Genomic DNA, 24729 nt, shown 5'->3' on the forward strand with positions numbered 1-24729 from the left:
AGTGTAGTCCCAACGTCAACTACTGCCACCGCGAAGAAGTACGCGTATCTGATCGGTGTACGGCCAGCCATCAAGCACGCTGTGCACGCCAGTGTCCTCTGGGGCGACCCGTTAGACATCCCAGAGGCGGTGAAGGACTACGATGCGCAGCGGTGTGTCCGGGCGGGCAATTTGTGAATGGGGAGTCTAAGGAACGTTGTAAGCCACACAGTCTGCCATGTCCCGTAGGTCAGAGTGTGATACTCGCCGGAACGTCCTGGCACGACACAATATGTGGACACCGGAGGGATTACTTGGTACCAGGAGGTTTTGCTCAGAGGATAGAATCCAAGGTGTTTCTCGACACGCTCGATAGGCTAACCGTGGTGTGGCTCCGGGACATGCCAGAGGAGGTTCTTGGTAATCTGTGCGTTGAACTATCCAGGCTGGAACCAAACACGTGTAGGTGCAACTTGAACTACCAGCCCATGTGTACGGGTATGTTGTTCGAGAAAATTTACTACACGTTGAACAAAATGTCATCCTATGAATTGGCAAACCTCATGTACGAGACCGTGGCAAAACCGCTACGCGGCCAGCAAGATCTGGGACCTAAAGCGGCCATTGAGTTTGTGCAATCCAATCCATTGTGGCTGGCGGAACACGACACGGTCATCATACCCACTAAAATCACCGTCCCCATGGGCATGTCTGACAGGTACACATTCAACGAGCTCACTTGGTACACGGGTAGTTTGGGGAACAGGTTATTGCTCGCAGCAAACAAGAAGCATATTGAGAAATACAACTCGCGATATGACATTACCAGAGGCCTCAATTGGACCAAAAGGGACTCATCGAGTGGCTTCTTGGTGGACACGCTGGACATCTCGCTGGTCGTGGAAAGCTTCCACTGCGGCCTGTTCGACACATTGCAAGCCCACGTTGCCCTTAGTGACAAACGGCGCAAAAGCGTGATGGGGCTATCTGACATGCTCAGTGTCAACTGTGTGTGGAAACCCAAGCTGAGCACAGCCTGCAATTGCAGCCGAGCACTACTGGACTACATCCACCCCGAAGGCCTGTGCTCACCCGCTGTCTCGACCCGTTCGCTCACCTGTCAAAAGGAGTCGAGGGCAGCAATAATGACTGGACTCTGGAAATCACACGCACCCAACCCGAAACCTCAATAAGGAGCCAGGGTAGGGTTCTGTACGGTTCGGTCCCCGCCACGACTGAAAGCTTCTGTCTAGTCAAAATGGACATTTTCACCCGCTCGCCTGGACCGAAACGAGACGCGCCATCTGCGCCTCTGCATGTGCTGCGATGTGACGTGGTATTGGTCGAGTTTGACATTGTGATACAAGACCGTGCACCGGCTCTCGGTGAACAGCAATATTGCTCGCCCGTCACGATCCTTGTCAAAGGACGAGGACAACGCAAAGATGCGCGAGCTGCACGATGCCACTTGCGGCCGTGGACACCTTGAAAACTGTCATCCACCAAGGCTGGGGAAAGCGGATCGGTGTGAAGCTGCGCTTTTGTAAACACTCTAGCCGAGTCACGCCGCGTCAGGAAGAGATCGCCGCCGTACTCGACTGGATATTGACCATAAAGAGTGGCAAGCGAGCTCCGAGAGTGGTAGTCATAGACGTGGACCTGCGCGTAAAGTCTGTGGACTTTGCCATGATCAACAGTCTATATGGGTCCAAGTTAGACTTGATACCTGGGCTGTCGGCAGACATGATCTCAGAAGTCATTAGGATCAGCGGGTACGATGTACAATCTCGTGAGTACAATCTCTTTAAATGTAGCGGTGGTAAGGAGAGGTGTCTCACACTGACGGCCATATACGACTCGGAGGAAACCCTCCTGTACCGGAAAGATGTCAAAGATCCCATTCCTGATTGTCGTGAGGCTCCGTCGTTCCCCAAGGACTGCAGCGTGTGCCGACACCAAGCCGTGAACATCATCATCATCTGTCCAAACACCTATCGCCCAGCAGCCGGGATGAACAGTGCAGGAAGACGGCTGAGTTTTTATCCCGTGACGGACAAAAGTCTAAGAGGTGTGCTCAGTGACACCCTGTTGCCCGACCAGGTGCGAGCTGAGACTGTGTTACGGGAGTTAGGCCTGCTCGTGTCGTTACATGGGGCTTTCCTGAACCTGGACACCATATCTGTGTTCCCCCACTGCGGGAGTCTCTCGCGGGCTGTGAACAAGTGAGACCTGCTCGCTGGACCGTGGGAGAGACGATAGAGGACTATGCGATCAAGCTACCGCGTGACGAACGACACCGTGAGAGAATAGGACTTGTGGTGTTCGAGGAGCTGTGCACGAGATCGAACAACCGCGCGGGCATAGTGGTCTCACTGCCCTCGGCCGACTACGTGCCCCAGAGCTGCGCTCACATGACATTGCTCAACAGACACAGTGGAAAGAACGGGACCGGGGACTCTGCCAGGGTCCACTACTCAATGTTTGACCTCACCGGCATCATCAAGGACATGGCCAAGTGGGGAGTGCGTAGATATTCGCTGGGATACCTCGACTACACCTTTGGCACCTCTGCGCAACGCCAGCTGACCTTCACGGAGCTCTCACGTGCTATCGACTCGGCTGCCGCAAAGCTCCAGACCTTATATTACCGGTATACGAGGGACCCGGCTTTCGGAGACGGCGGACACTCGTATGCTCACGTGGACGGCGTTTATAAGCTAGAAGGGGGCATGTTCTTCCAGCGCGTGACCGAGGGCATGTCTCCGGTGAAAAGCTTCGCGCCGGTTCCTGAGATGTCGAACCTGCGATTGGGCTTGTCCTCGGACATGAACGTAGGCGCTCCGTTGCCCATCGCCGGCGAGTTCAATGCCCACAACCCTATTGAGAGGATAAAGGTCATCCCGCATGGTGCGCAGCTTGTCAATCTGAATTACAAGGACATGGTGGCCTTTGTGAATCACGCGAGGGGGACAATCTGCGTCCATTCGCCAGACACGGTTGTAAGGAGCAAAGATCTCAGGTTTACCTCCTTTGGTGTACACCGAGAAAGCGAACAAGACATAGACCACGGTGAGAACCAGCGCCACGGTTGCCACCGCTACATTAGCGGGGCTCAGCATCGCGCTAGGATCTCTGTGACAGTACCGGTCAACGGATCTAGACACTCCACTGTTTTACAAAGTGTATCAGAAGCGAGTCGCTGGCTCGGGAAACCCATGCTCACGGGAGAAGAAGACGAGTGGCTTTACAGTAAGCACAAGATCACCACCACATTCCCATCGGTCCAATGTTCACTCTCGAGGCTGACCTCGACCCTGGACAGTATGCACTTGATATCCAAGACGGTCGAGTGCATCAGGGGCACTACTTCGTGCATGGAGTTGGGAGACTATGCTCATAACGGTTGGCCTCAAGGAGGCACAGGGTACCCGATTGCCATTTCAAGTGGCGTTGACACACACGGCGACATGTTGCTTAAGATGATAGTCGCTGTCAACCACGGTTTGAGGCGCGTTGAGATCCCGTGTGACCTGGAGCTGTTCTCTTTTGGATCCCAGCCGCCCTCGTCCCCTCAGCCCGCACCAGGCTACTACATGCAAAGAGATGAGTCCCTGGGCCCCAATGTGAAAAGCTACATCGCGGCCCTGGGACCGCTCACCTCCAGGATCGTGGAAGCCGTCGCGGTCCTCTACTGCCCTGACTTCAACCGGGATCTCGACGAGAAGGCCCAGGCGTGTGTGACCACAATGAACAATTCTCTTCGGCTCTAGGGGACCGCGTTCTCGACTGGCTACAGTGGCCGTGCAGGGCGAGAGGGGCCGCGAGATTGAGAGTACGCAACGCTGGCGTACATTTTGGCTCGCACCTCTGCGCTATGCCTGAGTGCTACTGTACTTCGCTTTATTAATCAACATTGCGTTGATTGTGATGCTCTGTCGCGGTGTGCAGTACATACCGGCAACAACGGTTCAGGAAACTCAAATGATGATGATGACTGGAGATGATTTGAGATGACTACGGCCTCGCAACTCTGTCTACTGCTAACTCTGCTTTGGGCTAGAAACCCAGTGGGTTTTGGTCAACATAGCTTACCGTTGAGCGAGCTCGGTGAAACCCCAGGCCGAGCTTCTCCGACTCCCAGGATCACAGAGTAATAATCCCCGGTAAATGGAAGATCCGCATGCCTGGAAGAAACCCTTTCCTAGTGTACCATTTCTTTCTGGGATTGAACCTGACCCATCTCCAAGTGAGTATCCGTTGCTCCCCAAGTGGCCTGTACAGGCTTAACCGAGGACAATAAGTCAAATCAACGTTGCGATCGACTGTGCTCCAGTGGCAGTTGGAATGAGGCTGAGCTCCCTTGAATTGGCACAGCCAAGCGTGAGTATACCAGGGCGCGTGCTCACTAGCAGCAGCCGCCGGCGATGTAGCCACTCGTGGGATGTCTTGGGCCTCTCGAACACTTTGGACCCAGGCGTTTTCAAACTCTTGGCAAACAGAGGCCGGGTTGCAAGTTCGGTGGGCGTCATGCGACCCTACAGGAGGTTGATAGACGATGCGCTGACCTCTGTAGCGGAACACTTGCCGGCGCCGCCAGTCAAGTCCGTACACAGCCCGCCGGTCTTGGGGTCCAACGATACGAGTGCATTCAACGAGTTGCTGGACACCTGGAAGGCGGCGTTACAGTTGGCCGTGCAGCTCAATGCTGTCACCTGGCCCTACAGGGAGCTCACCGCCGTCTACTCTCTTGTGCGCGGAAGCGTCAAGAGGTCGGACATGACGGTGCGAGCCCAAATTCATTACCGAGTATTACACAGGCGTACCCGTAGCGAGCCGTTCGCTGTCATCCAGGCTCATCGTGGTGGTCGAGAGGCGCATGGAAGCCTGTGGTGCTCCGCGTTGGTACATGGCCTTCATCGATTCTTCCCATGGTAACAGGACTTGTTGGCTGGACAGGCCCATGGTGTGCGATGCAGACGCAAAACTACAGGGTGCCCTCATGCGACTTGGTCGGGATATGCGAGCCTCTGGTGGTTGACAATACCACGGTCCCGGCGTGCCTAGTGAACCAGAGAGCGAGATAGGTTCTGAGTGCCCGGTGGTGTGCGGGCACTTCGTGCTGGGTCCTGTCTGCTACCAGCCACAATGGGACACGTACACACTGAGGACCGCGCCGAGGGAGCTCAGCGGTGTCTTCGCAACCCACGTCAGGTCGAGAGCAGAACAAGAGCCCAGGATAGTCTCCAGGGTCTACTTTCTGTCTGAGGCCGAGATGCATACATCTATTGCTAGCGTTCGGGACCGAGCAGACCGCTCGTCCCAATTGCTGGGCGAGGGGGACTGTTTTACAGACCATGATTGCCATGGATCGCGCGCGTTCGAAAATACCGGACAAAATACCGCGAAGACAATGCGCCGATCTCAGGGTTGTGTAGACTGTGGCTAGCGATGGCGAATCCGGTTCATGGGGCTGCTTCAGTTACCCTGTCCGCTCTAACCTGCCGTTATTGATTGTTATAATCACGACACTGAAGTGTAGCGGGAACCGGCGTGTGCCCCGTGAGGATAGACAGGGGTCTTACAGAGCCTTTGCTGTAAGTGTGTGCAGCGTGGCATACATGTCCAAGCGCGTGAATCACTGTGCCGTAAGGACAAGTACTTAAGGATGCTCTATTCACCGTTACTCTCCAGTCCTAAGACACAGCCATGGCTCCTATACCTATGAGCTATCTACTTGTGACACTTTGACACTGGTACTTTATATTGGACCAGTACTACTTAGTTGTCTCTGTCTACTAAAGTTGCCCTTCAATCCTCCAACTCCTGTCACCAATAGACCCAGGACAGGCAAGTACGCTAAACCTCATACGACCAGAAAAACGCTTCCGCTAAGGATACTGGCGAACAAGGATCCGGGTACACAAGTGATAATACAGCCGCGATCCCCGAACACAATCAATATCTCTACCTGCCAAAGTCGATTATGGAGTCCGCAGCGTGATATCGTTGGAAGTTCATGCAATAAAGGGAAGTTGAAGATCGTGCTCCCTGTGGACCCCACCGACCAGCAAACTGGTTCATGTCCTGTGCTCCGCTCGCGGTATAAAATGTCTGGCCCGACCAGGTGTGAGGAAGCCTTGAGGGCATGTCTCCCCTTAAGGGGAGCACCATAAGGCCCTCTTGTCACACACCATGTTTGTGACCATGATCGGGACCTTGGTTGCCAGAGCTCTGGAGCAAGACACCAGGAATAGTGGAAACACTCTGGACCTTCTGGCCGGCAGGCACTATGTGAAGCATCATGTGTCACGATTCTAGTAAGACCAGTAAGATGGAAGCAACTGCGTATGCGGTATCATGGCCGTGCACATGGAGATGAACGCCCTGGCTGACAAGGCAAAAGAGACAGGCTCCCAATCAACGGTGTGGATCAAGCTCAGCCAAAGAGAGGACACCAGAGCCCACTGGTGGGACAATATCTACCGTGACCCCCATGCACTATAACACCCGGCCAACTTTGGACTCAAGCACCATTACAAGGAAAACCCCCATCACCCGAGCACTTCACACAGGGTGGTGCTATGTGTGACATGAACCTAGTGGAAGCTATGCGTGGGCGGATTGGCTTGCATATTCGAGGGAAGCAAGGGCCACAAAGGCGTCCACTGCGTGGCTGGATATGTACAAGGTTGAGAGGTTCAGAGATGCTGCGCCAACAAGAACAGTGCAAGAGAGATCCTCGAGGCTCTCAAGACCCACGTCACTGAGGATGACTATAAAGCCCTGTCAATCTTCCGGTGGTCCATAGATGCTATCGTTGGTGAATCTCCCCTATGGTCCCGTGTGAACATGGATGCGTGTTGCACTCACACTGTCAACAAAGGTGACCAGCGGGATTTGCTGTCATGCTACCGACCCCGGGGTCATGACCACTGAGCTGTGTAACCCGTAATGTGTTATGTTGTAAGTCTGTACCATTCTGTGTTTACATGTTGGCACACCATGAGGGCATTCTACATGGATCATAGCCAACTGTGTGTTACTATACATACATGTACTTTTGAGTCAATAAAGTGTACCTATGCCTGGATCACAGTGTGACTGTGTTGTTTGATTTCCTTTCCTGCTTTCCATCCATTCACACCGTAACCATATCAAGGGTCAGAAAGTGATGGGTAATCAATGCCTGTGTCACCCTGTGAGATATGATTTCATATACAACCAAAAGACAAAAGAAACACACCATGGGGTTCATTCAATTCGATGCTGACATGTCTTTACTGATACAACACATACAGCAACAGCATTTGTGCTCTCTGAGTGTACACAGGTTCAACTTTGTACAGTGAGGTTTGGACATTGGGCAGTGTGGCGCAGGCTTCACACATGGAGTGGAAACACAAGTCTTTACCACAACGGCTGTGCGTGCAGGTTCCTAGACCGTATGCCATGTCGACACCGAGAGCAGGTTGCACTGCCCGTCATGTCAACCCCAGAACCCGTGACACGTTATCCAGTATACACTTGGTCATTTGCACAAACATAGAGAACACTCTGTGAGATGTCAGTAAAGGATGGGTTAAAGGGAGTTTATTGTACACCACACAACATATACATATCACACCGTACACATCATGCTGCTGTGGTTATCGAGACCGAGTTCACATTACACTTCCTGGACAGGCCCCGAGTCCAGCGTGGAGTCCAGCGTTGAGTCTTCACAGTTAAAGCAGACTACACCGTCACGCTCAGAGAATCCGTACTCGGAACCAGGTCTCGGTTTCATCAGGTTCCACAGTTCGTACACATATTTCATGCTCCGGACCATCAAGTTACAATTAAACTTCGGTCCAATACTTAGACTGGACCGACTTTGGGACCTATGGCGATTCGAGTTGTACACCCAGGTTGTAACAGTCCGAGGGGAACATGTGCCGATTACGTCCCATAGACTCCTCAGCGAGTGACACCAGGAAGAAAACTCTGTGTGCTTGGTCACTGCCACGGTCATCAATCTCTTGATCCCCAGTTCCCTTGGCACCTTGTTGTAGTCGGTCCCACACAGCGCCATGAACACCAGCTTCTCCGCACGCTCCTTAGCATCTCTAATTACATCTCCTTTGATGCACAGGAAAAAACACCTGCCTGCTCGGTTCAATCTCAAAAAGCGACCGTGGCTGCCCCTCTGTACCAGGCCTGTCATGTACGCCTTGCTCAAGCGCTTGAGACCACGCAAGACATTCTCCTGTTCCTTGCACAGTTCCGCCACGTCTACACCATCGTCGAGCTCGAGCTCAGGGACTTTTTCGTGCTCCTGCAGACAGGAGATCTTCCTCTTCTCTCCAACACCGTGGGCTTTTTCGAATCGGAGATTGCCGTCAGGCCCTGGTCGAATGACGGGCCATAGTGTTTCGAATAGGAAACTGACCGTTTTTGCATTGACACAGTGTCGTCCACAGCCGCGACACAACACCTTAACTTCGGTCCCCTTTGCTCGAGAACCTAGACAGAAGGTGGCGTACACAGATCCCTGATCCGGCCAGGTATGGTACCTGGCTACGTTTAACTTGAGTCGACTCTCCCCTCGGGCCTCCTCGTGCTCATCCAGACTTGCTTCAAAGTTTTTGTGCTGCTCTCCGTCTCTGGTAGCAGGTGCTTCGTCCCGGCAGCGATGTCACACAGAACTCTGAACCTATCCTGCTTCGAAGAAAGCTCACCAAATGTCGGTTTCAACGCGTGTCTCTCTTGGGGACTAGCACACAACAGCTTCGCCGAAGCTTCGGCGTGTGCATGTCTCGACCCTCCGGTAGCTCTTGTTGTCCATCCTCATGGTAATCCCTTCCCGTCCACAAGCCGTAAGCACGGCCACTACATCGGAATCTCCGCTGCTGCGGTCCACGCTGCCCGTGAGGACATTAGCCAACTCCACGAGCAGCGTGTCAGCCTCTGTGCTCCTACACGCGAACCGCGATCCGCAACAAAGACACTTGTGAACTTCGCGGGGTCGGGAAGCTTCGCCAGCAGCCCTCGAGACCATCGGGACGTTCTATCTCTCCGTTAACTGGGATATACGTTGCAGAGCTCACACTTTCGGGGAGGTGTCAGGTCATTGAGCATATTGACACACACTGTCATCCTCTGTGTACTTCTCGTGGAGCGACACAAGGTTTTCCGACAGAGGTTCCCTCACATTCTCCCTTGGCCCCTCACATTCTCCCTTGGCCCGGTCACTAGAAACAACTTGTTTTTATTACCCATATCGGCCAACAGTTTCATCATTGTGTATTCTATGGCGCATAGTTGCGCACACAAAACTCCATGTGAGGCGATGCGGTTGAGTCTCAAGCTCCCTCACGGCTGGCTTCTGAGCCCTAGTTCCATCTTTGACAAGCACCACACACTGACTGCCCTCATTCTCCGAGATGTAGCACAAGCGCCAGCGTTCTGGCCATGCTCAGTATTGACCCCTGTGGATCATCCTCGATGTAGTCACTCTCCTTGACTTTGTGGATAACCATGAGATGGTCTATCAGAGTCCAATCCTGTAGCAGAAACCGGTGATTCGATCAATTTGAGCGGGGCTAGGTGAGGTTTTGCGAGCATTGCGTGGATAGCATTGTGTCTCAAACCCATGTTGGTCAAAATGGTGGAGTAGGGAGCCTATTGGAGCACTGGGTCATAGACAGTACACTGTCTTGAGATTGGTTTGACTCGGGGACAGCTTATTCAACCAAAGACCATGGAGGACTCACAATCTGAGTCACCACAGAGGAGAACTATATATATATGTATGTGTGTGTGTGTCCGTGTGTGTGCGTGTGCGTGTCTGTGTGTGTACAACACGCAGCGACCTCGCGACCGCAACAGTGACAGGTAGATGTAGTGCGCATCCATGAAACTTTCCATGGCCTCCGGGGAAACAATTATTCTACTTTGAAGAAAAAAACAAGAAAGAAAGAGAGTTCATGTAGACCACAGCAGTTTTAATCATCGTTGGAATCATCTTCACTCTGGCCGGGCCAAGCGCGGCGAACCTCTTCTTATCGTCATTGAAAAGCTTGTTCCTGTAACTCAACTCTGTCTCATCTAAGCGGGAGGTCTGCTCGGCTCTGCAGAGGGCCAGCCGAGTCTCGACTCTCATGTTCACACCGTAGGAGTGAGACAATTGAGCACTTGCGGGCAGAAACTGTTCAGCCCGCGGGAACTTGCTGCGCAGGGACCTAGAAATGCGTGGGTCGCGAGCAACCCCTCATGTCAACCTTGTTGGTCCGGGGTCTGGCGATCACCAGGTATGCGCGGACCGCTCCATGCCATGCTTCGAGATGCGTGGCGAGAACATCAACCATGTGAGCCACAGTTGCGTGTTGTATGGCCACAAGGTGACGGATCCAGTTAGGTCGTTGTTCCTGGTCTTGAGCTCAAGCAGCACTACGTTGTCCCTTACGGTTGTCCTGGGCCACTAGGTCCCGCCGGTGTAGAATCCCCGTGTGCAGTCTATGGGCGTGCACCGTGTACAGCCGTTGTGGTATGTGTAGGCTCCAGTGCAGCGGCTACTGCTGCCACTGCCACTGCCACTGCCGCTAAACCTGTCGGGCCTGGGCACACGGCGACTTTGAGGCCTGCGCATGTCCGGTCAGGCACGGAGCTTTGAGCTGCGTGAGAATGAGTCGAGACACGGGCCCGTCCGCGTATTGTCTTCTTTTCGTTGAACCGTCCTTGCACTGGCGTCTACCACAGTGCCTATAATGGAGGACATGTGGGTCTTGTCCCACAGGAGCCTGCAGGCTTCGGGTGAGCGCTCTTGACCTCAACAGTTGCAACAAGCGCTTCCTTGAGTGTCAACCCGTGGGACTCGTTAGGGCATTCAGGTTTCTTCCGGCACGCACCCACTACGAGCCGAACTGTGTGGGTTGGCGTTCAGGTCCCTAACGACCCTGCGTGAACATGTCCATGCTTATCATGTTGTGTTTGCGCGCTCGCTTCCTGTACAGCTTGATAGGCTTCGAGAGTCTTGGTGATGCCCTGAACCTTGTACCAACGATTACGGTCTGCGGTAGACTTTGCGCAGGGGTGCGGCGCGACCGCAGACACGATCGCCGGGTCTTGGAGCTTCATTGTACTAAAGTGCTAGGATCGTCGGCTCACTGGTATAGCTGCTGCGGGTAGAAACTGCATTGCGGTAAGTACCAACAAACCTACAAGAGCTGCAAGGATCCTCTCTGAGCTATGCATCGAATAGGAACCCGATGAACATCGAGACTCTGGTAGCCCATACCAAGAAAGTCCCGCCCTATTGCAGACGGAGCGCTGTCGCTTTAAGGGTAAGCTGGGAGCAGCGATGCGCCGTCATCACCTCTCTCATTGTGGGCTTCCTCACCATACCCAACAACATCCTGTACTTCATCGACAGCAAACACGGCACCAGGGCCATGGGATGTCCAGCCGCGGACTCTAACTTCGGCCCAGGCTAAGCCCGAATATGAGTATGCTTACATCCACGCGGGGATAGCTTTAATCACACTGGGGTGCCTGGCCATGGTGCGTAAGCATAGTGCTCAGCTATTTCGCCGCGAGCAAACTGAAAATGGACGACGTGCCAGATCCGTTACAGGGTGCGGGTCCAAGAGCACAAGGACCGTGATCGGTGCCTCATCATGATGAACATTGAGCTGTTCATGGCGTGATAGCGGGATGCATGGAGTTACTGTATCAACCGCTGATCAGCAATGCTCAGAGGCTGCATAACATGGAGTGTGCCATCGCCGTGTTCAACATGCGTAATCTCCGCCATGCGTGGTGACCATGGTCATGACCTCGACCGTTCTCAAGGAGAAGCGGACACTGTCCAGTTTGATGGTCAGAGAGCGATCCGAACACCGCAGCCTCCGTTCAAGACCACAGAAGCTACTGACCCGTACAATTCAATGTCGAGCTTCATCTAATCCGTGACAGCCCGTATTTACATTCACCAACGCGTTAGGTCGCCCATGTCACTATCAGGACCAAGTACATGCTCAACCGAGACAGAAAGCTCAGCAAACAACACAATGTCCGTTTTAGTACGACTGTCTGCGCCTAAACAACAGGACTCTGACAGATCAGCGAGAAGAAAAACTTGGGCTGTGTCCACGTGAAATGTGTCACCCGGCGGATCACGATTGGATAGGACCTCAAGAAAGTCGCTTTGACAGACCCCTGTTTGTTGAGTTTACGCACCCGGCACAATATCCGAGGGACCTACTGGCCTTGTTGTGTTGCTACGTGGACCCCACAGTAAAAAGCCTACCGACTATCCCCAGAGACACCTGCTATGTGCAGCTGCCCGGCAAGTGGACCACAACGCATCGTTACCAGCATCAAGCGAGGTGAGGCCCAGCCAAAGTGAAGACCACAACCGTCTTTGCCGAAAGAGCTCAAGTGGCGACAGTGGAGGCGGCCCTGGCGATCCTGAAGCGGTGCCCGTGCGGTGATGAAAAAGCCCAGAGGAACACTCTGACAAAGCATGGCAGCACTATGCGACAATGAAATGTGAATTGTTCCCATTGAAATAAAAAATAAAAGAAATATAAAAGAAATAACTTTGTGTCTCTCACTTCACTGATGTTTTCACTGAGTGGCTGCCATAAAGCTCACAGACTACATTTCATCAAAAAACACATCCAACTGCTGGTAAAGCATCCATCTCTGTTTCCCGGTTGCGGTGGAATTGGGCTTTAGGGCGGACAATGCCGCGTTCTGCCAGCAGATGCGGGGAAACCGCCATTTTCGATCCGTTAACCCTTGTGTGTTGTCCTTTGGGTCAGAAGGACCCGTTCAGTTTATTTGACTTTTTGCATTGGCCTGGCGTTGCGCCTGGTCTTTCATGACCCATACGCTTATTTCGTGGTATTTCTCTGCTACCGCGCTCTGGCCTTCGGGTCTTTCTGACCCATACCTTATTCGTGGTATTTCTCTGCTACAGCGGCTCTGTCTCGGTCTTTCTGACCCACCGTTATTCCGTGGTATTTCTCTGCTACGCTGGCTCTGGCCTTCGGGTCTTTCTGACCCACCGTTATTCCGTGGTATTTCTCTACTAACCCTGGCTCTAGCGCCGGTCTTGACCCACGTTATTCCGTGGTATTTCTCTGCTACGGCTCTGGCCTTCGGGTCTTTCTGACCCACCACGTTATTCCGTGGTATTTCTTGCTACACCTCTGCCTTCGGTCTTTCTGCCCACCCGTTATTCCGTGGTATTTCTCTGCTACCGCTCTGGCCTTCGGGTCTTTCTGACCCACCGTTATTTCGTGGTATTTCTCTGCTACGCTGGCTCTGGCCTCGGTCTTTCTGCCCACACGTTATTCCATTGGTATTTCTCTGCTACAGCGGCTCTGACGCTTCTGGTCTTTCTGACCCACACGTTATTCCGTGGTATTTCTCTGCTACGCGGCTCTGGCTCTCGGGTCTTTCTGACCCTACGTTATTCCGTGGTATTTCTCTGCTACCGCGGCTCTGACGCCTGGTCTTTCTGACCCCGCGCTTATTCCGTGGTATTTCTCTGCTACCGCGGCTCTGGCCTTCGGTCTTTCCTGACCCACACGTTATTCCGTGGTATTTCTCTGCTACGGCCCTCTGCCTTCGGGTCTTCCTGACCCACTCATACCTTTTTCAGGGACTCCGCGCGTAGTAGTAACACAGAAATGGTAAGGGGAGAAAGGGGAAAGAACAAACTCATCCTCGTCCTACTAAACACTTTTATTATACACACTGTTCACATTCGTCTTCTTGTTTTTGTCATCTTTGCTTCTTCTTCTTCTTTTGGACCTTTGTTACTCTTTGTTCTCGGTTCAGCGGGGTTGTGACGCCGGCATGGCCTTATTTGACTCTAAATTTGACGCATAATTTTCTCAAACAGCGGAACAAGAAGTGGCGTAAAGCACGCTCAGCACGTCTTGGTTTTGCGTGATGCGAGGCCGTGCAGCAGCGGCAGCGTATGCATGTAATAGCGCCGTGAGGCGCGCAGCACAATGTCCCAAGTGGAAGAGATGGAAGAAAAACACAAAAGAGGAAGAAGAGGAAGAAGAAAGAAGAAAAGAAAAGAAGAAGAAATGATGTGATGCCACAGGACTCTGCGAGAGCGAATGGTCATCCGGCGGGTGTCGTCAGAAGACGACAGAGACAAAAGGCGCGGCAGCGGAGAAAAGACTCCAGGAGAAAAGGAGCCGATGCCGCGCGCGGCGGAGAAGGAGACTAGCCACTGACAACGAGGCGAACGAGGACAAGAACGAGGAGAAGACATGGCAGCAGCAGCCCAAGAGGTTGTACGGCAAAGGGAAGAAGAAGAAGAACAAGAAGAAGAAGAAGAAGAAGAAGAAAAGAAGAACACACACAAGACAAAGACAAAGAGGGCCAAGACGAGGAGGAGCAGGACGAGGAGCAGGATGAGCAGGACGAGGAGGAAGACGAAGGGTTCGTGTCCAAAACGGTGAAATAGAATGGTCCCCGACGACGTATCATCCCGGCGCCCTACGACCTGCGCCATACGCCGCCGAATAGAAGAGGAGGAAGAGGATCAACAACTGGACGATGAACGACAACAACATGACCAAGACGGCGAGACGAGGAGCAACAACAGGCTCCAGAGAGCCCCGGACCCACCGATGTCAGCGACCACCGCAGCGTCCGAGACATACTCTCCACGCTTCGACCTGTTGGTCACGGCGATACTAGAGATCGCGGTGACGGCCACGAACCTCGAGGGCCCCAGGAAATGCGGCAACGACTGGAAAATGACGGACGGGCAGACTGCGGCGGCTACCTCGGGCTGCTGCTCCTCGCCGGGGTGTACAGGTCCCAAACGAGGCCCTGGAGAGCCTGTGGCACGAGGAGAGCGGCAGGGCCATTTTCAGCGCCACAATGTAGCTAGCGATTCCACAGCTCTCGCGACTGCTGCGATTCGACGACGCGGAGACGAGAGAGCCAGACGAGCCTCGGACAAACTGGCGGCCATACGAGACGTGTGGGACGCCTGGGTGCGGCGTCTGCCTCGCCTCTACAACCCGGGCCCCGACGTGACTGTGGACGAGCAGCTGGTTCCCTTTCGAGGTGAGTGTCGTCGTCGGGTCTGGGAACTCGCTGGCCATCGGCGGCGGGGCTCAATCCGAGCGCGCCGGCTGGATAAACAGCAGCAGCAGCAGCAGCAGCACGTAATACCGCGAGTTGTCGTATAGAGTGGATGGGATAGCTTGCAGCGCAGCCCTCCACACGGACGCGCTGTACTGCTACATAATATGTGCGTGTGGCCACCTGACCAGAGTTTGGTTTCTCCGGCGCTGCTGCTGCTGCTGCTGCTTGCTGTTTATCCAGCCGGCGCTGCTGCTCAAAAGCCCCTCAAACGGCGACGGGAGTTGCCCGACTCCGACCCGCGTGGCGTGCTACCCCGTAGTTTACAAAGCTTATGTGTGTGTTATTTTGTGTGTGCGTATGCGCTACGGATGTTTTAAATTTTTATTGTTCTTTTTGGTATCCTTGTTTATTTTTATCTCTTTCTGCTTCTCATTTCGTCTTTGCACTCTGGTTCCTCTCCCGCCGAGTCCTTTCCCTTCCTCCTTCTCATTCTCCGTTTTTAGCGGCACCGACATCGACACCAAAGTTCGATGCTCCTTCCGCCCAGTACATGCCCACAAAGCCCGCCAGGTACGGACTCAAGTCGTGGGTGGCCTGCGACGCCCGGCTCCGTCGCGTGGAACATGCAGGTCTACAGCGGGCAAGTCTGTGGCGGCGAGCCGAGAGGAATCAGAGGCGCCAGCGTGGTGATGGACCTGACCGCGGGCCTGCGGGACCCGCGCAACGTCACATGTGACAACTTTTTCACCTCCTACGAGCTGGCCCGGCGCTCCTCCAGCGAGAGCCTCACCGTGGTAGGCACGATGCGCACAAAAACAAGCCCGAGCTGCCGCGGCGCTGCTTTCGACACCAAAGGCGTAGCCGGTCTTCGTCCAAGTTTGCCTTCCGCCAACCGTCACGCTGGTGTCCTACGTGCCCAAGAAAAACAGGAAACGTGGTGCTGCAGAGCACCGCTGCACCACGAGGGGCGCGCGGTCAAGGCGCCTCCAGGGCCGCCAAGCCCGACATCATCCTGCACTACAACAGCACCAGGGCGGCGTGGACAACCTGGACAAGCTCGTCGACGCGATACAGCTGCCGCAGCAAGCGCTGGCCCCTCGCCGTGTTCCACAACATTCTCGACGTGTTCGCCTACAAGCGCCTTTGTTGCTCTGGCGAGAGCTCAGACCAGTGGCGCGCGGCAAGCTCAACAGGCGCAGGGCTTTTCCGAGCAGCTGGGCAGGGCGTCACTCCGCTCATCGAGAGACGCTCGCATCTCGCCGCATAGCGTCTGCCGCGCTTGTCAAGGCCGTGGCGAGGTCAGGCGCGCCAAGGTCAGGCACTGGTGTCCGCGAGCCCGACAAGGCCAGCGAGGCAACGACGAGGAAGAAGACGATGAGGAACGAACGACGACGAAGGAAGCGGAAACGAGGGTGCCCAGCAAGCGAAAGAGGTGTCAGCTCTGTGCAAAGAAAAGGACCGCCAAGACACACAGGTGTGCGGTGGCACAGATACATCTGCAGGAGCTGCACAGGGTCCTACTGCGCGGACTGCGTGAGGCAATAGCCTCTTGAGTCGTCGGCGGTTTGAGCCCGTCGGTGACTTTCAAATAGTAGGCCAGGGTCCGGGGACCCGAAGGACGAAGCGGCGTGTGACATGGAATAACATAGAATAAGCGAGGGTCCGGGGACCCGAAGGACAGAGGCCGCGAGGCCCAGTAGCAAATGCATAGAATCACAATAAGCCAGGGTCCCCGGGACCCGAAGGACGAGGCCGCGAGGCTAATACAAAACGTGAATAAACTAAACAAGTTCCCGTGACACGAAGGACAATACAAGGGTTAATTTATACTTCCTTTTCGTCCGTTTTCTCAGAAGACGGAATCAACACGGTCTTACCTGAAAGCGTTGCCGAGGATGAAGGTGACAAGGAAGTGCTAATTAACGTGGGCAAGTTCTGTCAGTGGCTGACAGGGCAAGCACACATACCCCTCAGTCACGCAGACCGGGAGGGTTTCAGTATTACAATAGAATTTGATCATGATTGTCAGGTGCGTTTTGGGACACATAGCATCTGTTACCCAATTGTGAATGCCTGCTCGTGCTCCGTAACATTTCCTGTAGCCCATCTCACCACACAGGAGGAGTTCAGAAGGGTTATTGCTCAAGCTATAACATATGGCTATGACTTTGGCCGCAGCTGAATAACTGTTGAATGATACTGAAGTCCAGATTGAAGACATGTTTTAGTAGTAATAATTGAAATTTGTCTGATTGTCAAATTGAACATTTTGTATTGGCATTGTCTTTCCAGTCAGAGCTTTTGACTGAGTGCCAAGTAACTATCCCGTTGAATTTTTTTTGCCATCAGTTCTGTCACAATGTGTTTGGCATGGAAATATTTATTTCCAACAGAATGCAGTTTTCTGTTATTTTCAATGTTTAAATGATGTGATGCTAGTTATCAGAAGAATGCTGACACTGACTGAAAATAAAAGTAATCACGGTGAGTGTAAATGGTTATCTTGGTCATTCTAATGTTATATTTAAGTTATGTTTAACCCTTCGAACTCCAGCCATTTTTTGCAGGTTTTTGCATTGTTTTAATTACTTAATAGGTCTCAGGAAAGTGCAATACTGACTGACAATCCTTTTTTCATGACAACTTATGCAATAAAGTATTGTCATTTCATTTTAACAAACTATATACACAAATATTAGCAAAAAAATCTTGTTTTTTCCACCCTCTAATCTTTGTCTTAAAGCAAAACTCAGGTTTTTTTTAAAAGGCGTGCTGCTGGAGTTCTGAGGGTTAACTATAATAATGATTGTAATAATATACAGCTTAGTATAACAATGTCCCAATCCACAAATAACAAACTTTGATGTATCCATGATTCTCTTTATTTACAAACCTTGTAAGTATTAACCCGTGCCAAACAAATATTCACGGCATAGCAAGTACAGTTCCCTTGCAGGCGTAACTGGGTCATTGTCTTGAATGAGTGACTGAACACCTTCACTTTGTTCCTCACTCAAAGGACACTCAATTTCAGGAACCACAATCGCCCCTTCCATCTCACCATCGTGGTCTGTGGCAATGTCCCAGTCAATGTCTGGCTCCTCAATGTCCTAGCACAGAACAATATCCAAAGATTAATGAATCACACAATCCTTTAGATTCAACTTTATGCAGTTTGCATCCAAACAGAAGAGCAAAAAAGTGCAGTGTGATATACAAAGTATAGGTAGGAAAAGAAATCTGTTGCAGTGTTATAAGAGCAGAATAAATTAGGTTATGTAATATGAACAATGTATGAACAACATGTACAGATATGTGCAATGTAGTAGCAGTGACGTTATACTAGTAGTAAGAATAATATAGATATATGCAGTGTATTAGCAGAATATATAACAAACAGAATAAATATGGATATTCTGAATGAACCATATAGACAGATATGTACAGCTATGTGCAGTGAGGTAACAGTAGTAAGATGTAGTAACCGTATGGGTAGGGTAGTGCAAATTGTCTGGGGGGGGTGTAAGGGGGTAGGTTAAATTGTCACCGGGATGCTGAGCAAGAGTTCAGTAGGGTGGTATTAGGAGAACATACCTCAATATTTTCTGGCTGTTCAATATCTGTGTTCATCAAACCCAACTGCCATAACTGCTCGGGAGTCCGGTTATTTTCTGTCCGGATTGGATGGTGGTTCCAACCTTCCACAAAATGTTCAAGGTCTCTCTCCAGTTTTGGGAGGAATACCATGTGGACGCAGAAAAGGTCTTCTGTCAAGTGTAAAAAGGTATGGGTAAAAGTTCAGCAAACAATAGACTAACCTAATGCATACTGATTTATTGCTTCAAAAATGACTTTTAGTCATTAAAAATCATGCTAAATTTATATATAAAGGTTAATTTCCCCCAATTCTCAATAGCCTTCAGTTACAGTGATTTGAGTTCTAACCTGTGGAGGAAACGTCAAGTAGCTGATCCCACTCCAGACTCCGAAGCATGTTGTAATACTTTGAGGTGACACAGGTCCTGACATCCCGCCACAGACGTTCAATTCTTATAACATAGTATGAGTTTTAATCTGAATCAATTTTCAAAGTAATGTCACCCAACACAGGGTATGCATTAGTTTCTTTTTCTTTAACACAACTGCAATGACAGTGTGAGTAATGACAAAATAGCCTTTAAATGCCTGTGAAAACATGACAAACCTTTGATTGTGAACACTTTTCCCTGACATGAAGCTTCCCCTGTTAGTTCCCCGAACGCTGAACATAAATCTGGCAATGTCAACATTCTCAACGCCTTGATCACCTCTGACTCTAATACACAAACAAAACACAATGTAATGTAAAGTGATTATCCTAATACATTTTGTAGCAATGTGTAAAAACTGTTCAAATTGCAAAATGTTTACCTTGAGGGAATGCCATGCCGCTCAGTAGCCTTCTTGAAGGCAGAAAATGCAGTGGATGCCAGGTTGTTGGTGGCGGCACTCAGGCACATCACCTGTATTATGAAATTACAACAAACAGTCCTTTTAAATAAACAAGTGTCACTAGTTCACATTATGGTGTGCTGTGCATGACAAGTTATGGAAAGGGGCTCCTCAAGTTTTAAGTCTAGTCCGATGCATTACCAGATTTGAAATTGAACCAATGTAAATGCAATCAAACCAAATAATAACTAACCTTCCTGGAGTACCCGTCCACTGCACCAAACAGTACAATGTTGTACCTTTGGAGCATTGAACATGAGTTCAATTAACACAATGTAATTACAGTTAAACTGAAATGTACAGCCTATTAATGTTTATCACTATGGACCTCTGAAGTTTTTTGAGATCTGGTATCTTTTCCTATGGGAAAATAAAATGGAGAATTTGAATTATCACACCTGTTAAACTCTCGCGGGGAAGAAGAAGTCTAAAATGCAGAAGTTTTGCTCAACACACTTTTGTCCTCTGCCTTTGAGTGGGTACTGTGATCTTCGGTACGTTAAGACGACAAACTTAGGTTTTGCTACCCCAGAACTAACTTGCAATGCAACTTGCCATAGGTAGTTAGCTTAAATTAACCCTCAGATCTCCTTATATGGGCAAATATGGCAGCTTTGGTTCCTTTTGGTAGGTGAACTTTAGAGGTCTATTTATAATCACTAACCTGATTAATTTGTGGTTTGTGTCCACATGCCACAGAGAAAGGGGTCCTCTGACAGAATAGGTCCTGCGTATGATGCAGCCTAACCCAGCAAGTCTTGAGAGGATACCCACAGAGTCCACCGGTTTAATGATGCAGCCACTCTCCTCCACTGGACAATGATCCCGTTAGATCGTAGCCTCCCCTTGACCATGCGGTAGCCGCAGTTGGCATTTCATCTTTGATCTGTCGCACAACATTGTCCAGCTCGTCGTCATCTATGACACTGTATCTTCTAGCTGAAAGGTCAAATTCCTTCAACCTCCTAAATAGGGTTCTCCTCGACACCCCCAGCATCTTTGAGATGCAGGGCACAGGCAGGTCCAATTCCAGAGCTCCTCAATGCTGTCCCTGTCGACATCAAGCATGGGACCTTCCATCGCACCAGGTACTGTGTTTGCTGTAATGTGTACATTAGTCAACTCCAGGCACTCTTTTACTGCTTTAAAAAACTCATCCAGGGCCTGCAGTATCTCTGCAGGTACATTGAAATGGCGCGACAATGCATTGCAGAGATATAGCTCTTGCCTACATGTAAACTCAAAATAATCAAGGTCTATGGGCTGTCTGGCGAGTCCCATTTCAAATTTGGAAAGCAGCCTCAACAAGACCTGCCTTCTGAGAGTGTCCTGTTGAGACAGAAAAAAACTAAATTAGAAAAACTCACGTTTAATCAAGTTAATATGCGGCATATGCTAACATTTTCAGTGAAGTATTTTCATAGGTTTTCAAATAAAGTATGTATAGTATAAGTATGTACAAAGGTTCGAGTCAGAGGACTCAATGTATAATGCCCATAATACGCTGAAAGTAACTTCTATATAAAAAAATAAATAAAAAAAACTTACCCCACAATTGTCCTGAGGCTGCTGCCCAAAGTCATTAACGTTACCGTCATCCATTGTTGCTGTAATTCTGTCTGGAATAGGATAAAAAAATATATACAAGCTGTAAGCCTAACGTTTGCAGTGTTTACGTTATTCTATTGACATTAACGTTAGCAGCCAGACATAGAGAGCTAACTTAACGTTAGCATAACTAACAACATTAGTTGTAAGGCCGACCGCCAGCTGACTAACATTACTTATTACAAGTGACGTTATTTATTTAACTAAGGTAAAACTGTTTCATAGAGTACAATAGGCATAACGCTAGATGTATACGTAAGCCTAATAATGATGCAGCTAAAAACTTTATAACGTAACCTGCAAGACATAGGGAGGTCTGACGTTAACTTCAACTTGTGGCTAACATTAACAAAAAGTAATGTAACGTTAATACTTAGCGTACAATTGTATGCGTTAAGTGCAATACGTTACACTATCTTACTTTATCATGTTGCTTTATTTTCTGTAGCATAGCTAGACTATTCACGCTGCCCAACAATGCTGCAGTTTAAAACTTAGCTAATATAACGTTAACGTTAACGTTAGATTAACTTACTAACCAGCAGACATAGGGGCTAACGCGTTACCGGCAATGAACGTTAACGTTACTTAAACATTGATGTTAACGTTTGACTGCCTGCTAAGCGTTAACTAAAGTTAATATTACGTTTAGCTAAAAAATAAATAACGTTAACGTTGCCGTCACCCACACTAACATATTTTAGAAATATATACTTTGATACAAATTAAGATGCAGTTTACTCTATAGCTTTATAACAACGTTACCTGCAAGACAGGGAGTTAACAGTAACCTTAATGGGAGCTAGCTAGGTATTCAAACACCAGCTAGCTAACGTTAATCTTAACTAACGTTATTGACTGCCAACTAACGTTAACATAACAATACACGTTAACATGCTAAAAACATAACGTTGTTGTCACCTGCACTAACATATCTCCTAAATATACACTTTGATACTGGTGTTTTTTTCCGCAACTTTTTTCCGCAACTTACCTCATAAACCGTCCTCCTCTTGTCTTCGTCAAGGTCTCTTCTTCGCTGGCTTTCTATGGTCAAGACCATGGTCCATCCCTTCCTGGGCTTCCGTGTGGGAAATGACCAATCACAAGAGGGCCAGCGTTTGTTCCCTCCCACAACCTGTCAAAATTGGAGGTCGACTAACGCGAGCGAGCAAAACACCATTCCGAGCGAGCAGAATAAAAGCACAGGAGCAGAGCTCACTTTTTCGGTAGCGTAATCCCCCAGTGGTTGTTATGTGCACTCGCAGCTGTTTTTTCCTCACTCGCAGCAGTTTGTTCCTCTCTCGCTGCTGTTTTTTCCTCGCTCGCTGCTGTGTCTGCGCGTGTGAATTAATATTATTTGCTCGTGAAGATGTTTCACTGAGCTCTCGACATTTGGCACTAATATAACGCTCGACATTTGGCACTAATATAACGCCATACCATAACATCACGATGGAAATGGGTGTTCACTTTGTAAACCTCAACTTGTGCTCAAAATGCCTACACAGTGCTTGGGCTGTCGTATTTTTGACCGGACACGGAGCAAGGTGTTTATTTTTTAATTTTTAATTTTTATTACACTCAGCTGAGTGCACACGCAGCCCTCTGTCGGACTCCGGTCTCCACATATTTTAAACAGACGGATAAAGACTATTTTGAAGTCACTCCACATTACCTTTGAATATTCCTTTAGGTTACTATTATCTTCTTTAACGGACTGCTATACATGAAGGGGCCCCTACTTCAGGCTTCCTTAACAATACTATTTATAATTCGCCCAGCAGCAGCCTGTTTTGTACCATGTAGTATTGGGATTCAATTTAACAGATTCATGACCCTAAGTTATTATTTCTTGGCTAGAGCCAACTTCACAGTCAAGGGCATATTTCAGTAGAGTAGCTTCTATATATGGGACTGGGAACTAGTTATGTTTACAGTTTAATAATGATCAACCTGACCTTTGTTCTTGTTCATCTCTGTTCGCTGCTGCCTTTGTTATAAATTGCACTTCATACCAGCTGCCTATGGTCAGATAAACCATTGCTGCCTTAGTTCATCATAAGTGCCCTCGAGTGTTAATACCAGAGTGCCAACATGCTATCTGTATCTCAGTTGCACCTTTTGGCTGGACTCCATTGTGGGTTTTTGAGTGTTAAGATGTACGTAGTAGCGTATGCATTCCCCCTTTGGGGTTGGATGCGTGGGGGTGGTGGGGAATCAAGGGTGATGTCTGGCACGTTAAGGTTGTTACTGTATGGTGTAACTTATTCATTTTCCTTACTCATCTTTTTACTCTTTTTTTTTATTTGTTTTTTTACTCTTGTGTTATATTGTTCCCATTTTCTCTCTCCCCCTGCTGAACTACCGATGGCCGACTTGTCTCTCACTGACGGAATCTCTCTCTCCAACCTTGCCAATAGATGTTTCTACTATTTTACTCCCTGCTGCAACTCGTAATGCCACCTCCTTCTGGAATGGCGGGCGGGGTGAGTAGGTCAATCCACTTCATCAGCTGGAACGTAAAGGGCCTTAACTTCCCCGTTAAAAGGAAAAGTGTTCTCACCCACCTCAAACATCTCAACACTCAGATTGCATTCCTCCAGGAAACACACCTTCGCGACATAGACCAGGCCAGACTTCGCTGTGGTTGGGTGGGTCAGCTATTCCATTCAAAATTTAAATTTAAATCCAGAGGGGCCGCTATCCTCATTAATAAAAACACTCCTTTTTCGGTCTCTAAGGTGGATGCCGACTCAAAAGGTCGATACGTAATAGTTACTGGTCAGTTGTACCACTGTCTGGTAATTCTGGCCAATGTCTATGCGCCGAATTTGGATGACGTACATTTCTTCAAGGACTTTCTGTCACGCTTACCTGACATCAACACGCATAGTCTGGTCCTGGGAGGACCAGACTATGCGTTCTATCCACTACTCTAGATCGCAGCTCTCCAAAACCTACTCCACTTTCTAAATGTTCTTCTATTATTAACAGTTGTGGTGGAAGTTTTCCTAAGAAGCAGCAGCGTTTAGAAATATCAATGATCAAATGAAAACGAATAATGACCGTTTGAGAATTAAACCAAAGTTTGGTCTTTGAGTATTTATTTACATTTGCAAATGGAGAAAACACAGTTTCAAAGGTACATGCAGCACAACTGAAAATGTCTTTCCCAACTAGAAACCTAAAAATCAAAACATCTTATAGTGAAGAAACTCCATTAAGCCGCCCCTCTTCAAATATCTTTAGCATGCTGCCACTTTTCTAAAAAATACCATACAGTCAGATGATTTTACAACCTTCCATTCTGCTCCTGTGTCTCCTACATTAGACTAAACACCTGCTTATCTCAGGAGACAGAAAGAGATATGGTTTGTGGCCTTCTCGACTTCGTCTGCTAAAAAGTCAACAATGTGAGAAGGTTCAAACTAGTGAAACTAAATAATTCTACTGGGCTATAGTTCAACGGTTGCCAACTATTTCACTTGGAGCCTTTTGAATCTACACATGAAGAAGCTAAATCTTGTGACGTTATAAAACAATCAT

At 49.6% G+C, this 24729-nt stretch overlaps 2 protein-coding genes and 1 long non-coding RNA gene across 3 annotated transcripts in view; 1 reads left to right on the top strand and 2 right to left on the bottom strand.

Annotated features, from left to right (window-relative positions):
* The window catches only part of LOC120575584, a 35601-nt gene extending 18019 nt beyond the window's left edge, over positions 1-17582 (top strand). The window contains exon 6 of the mRNA XM_039826379.1: positions 16935-17582. Within this exon, the coding sequence (XP_039682313.1) occupies positions 16935-17263 (329 nt within the window). The 3' untranslated portion in view covers positions 17264-17582. The remainder of the gene's footprint in view (positions 1-16934) is intronic.
* A 365-nt stretch (positions 17583-17947) lies between these two features.
* Positions 17948-20343, bottom strand: LOC120575585. Its single transcript, XM_039826380.1, has 7 exons — positions 20237-20343; positions 19766-19811; positions 19492-19583; positions 19286-19396; positions 19027-19130; positions 18676-18848; positions 17948-18191 (listed from the first exon to the last, which is right to left on the bottom strand). Exons 3-7 carry the CDS (start codon positions 19578-19580, stop codon positions 17985-17987), a joined length of 684 nt encoding a protein of 227 aa, XP_039682314.1. The 5' UTR covers positions 19581-19583; positions 19766-19811; positions 20237-20343; the 3' UTR covers positions 17948-17984.
* A 321-nt stretch (positions 20344-20664) lies between these two features.
* LOC120544356 lies at positions 20665-22393 on the bottom strand. Its single transcript, XR_005636483.1, has 3 exons — positions 22175-22393; positions 21121-21191; positions 20665-20901 (listed from the first exon to the last, which is right to left on the bottom strand). It is a non-coding gene; the product is annotated as an uncharacterized LOC120544356 (long non-coding RNA).
* Between the last annotated feature and the right edge of the window lie 2336 nt (positions 22394-24729).

Source organism: Perca fluviatilis, chromosome 16, assembly GCF_010015445.1.
Source record: "Perca fluviatilis chromosome 16, GENO_Pfluv_1.0, whole genome shotgun sequence".
NCBI classification, from domain to species: domain Eukaryota; kingdom Metazoa; phylum Chordata; class Actinopteri; order Perciformes; family Percidae; genus Perca; species Perca fluviatilis.

Coding starts and splice junctions, on each gene's coding strand:
- LOC120575585 (XM_039826380.1), bottom strand. CDS start 19,580: ATGTGCCTGAGTGCCGCCACCAACAACCTGGCATCCACTGCATTTTCT. Junction 19,397..19,491: donor CGGCATGGCATTCCCTCAAG/GTAAACATTTTG, acceptor TTTGTGTATTAG/AGTCAGAGGTGATCAAGGCG. Junction 19,131..19,285: donor AAAAGTGTTCACAATCAAAG/GTTTGTCATGTT, acceptor CTATGTTATAAG/AATTGAACGTCTGTGGCGGG.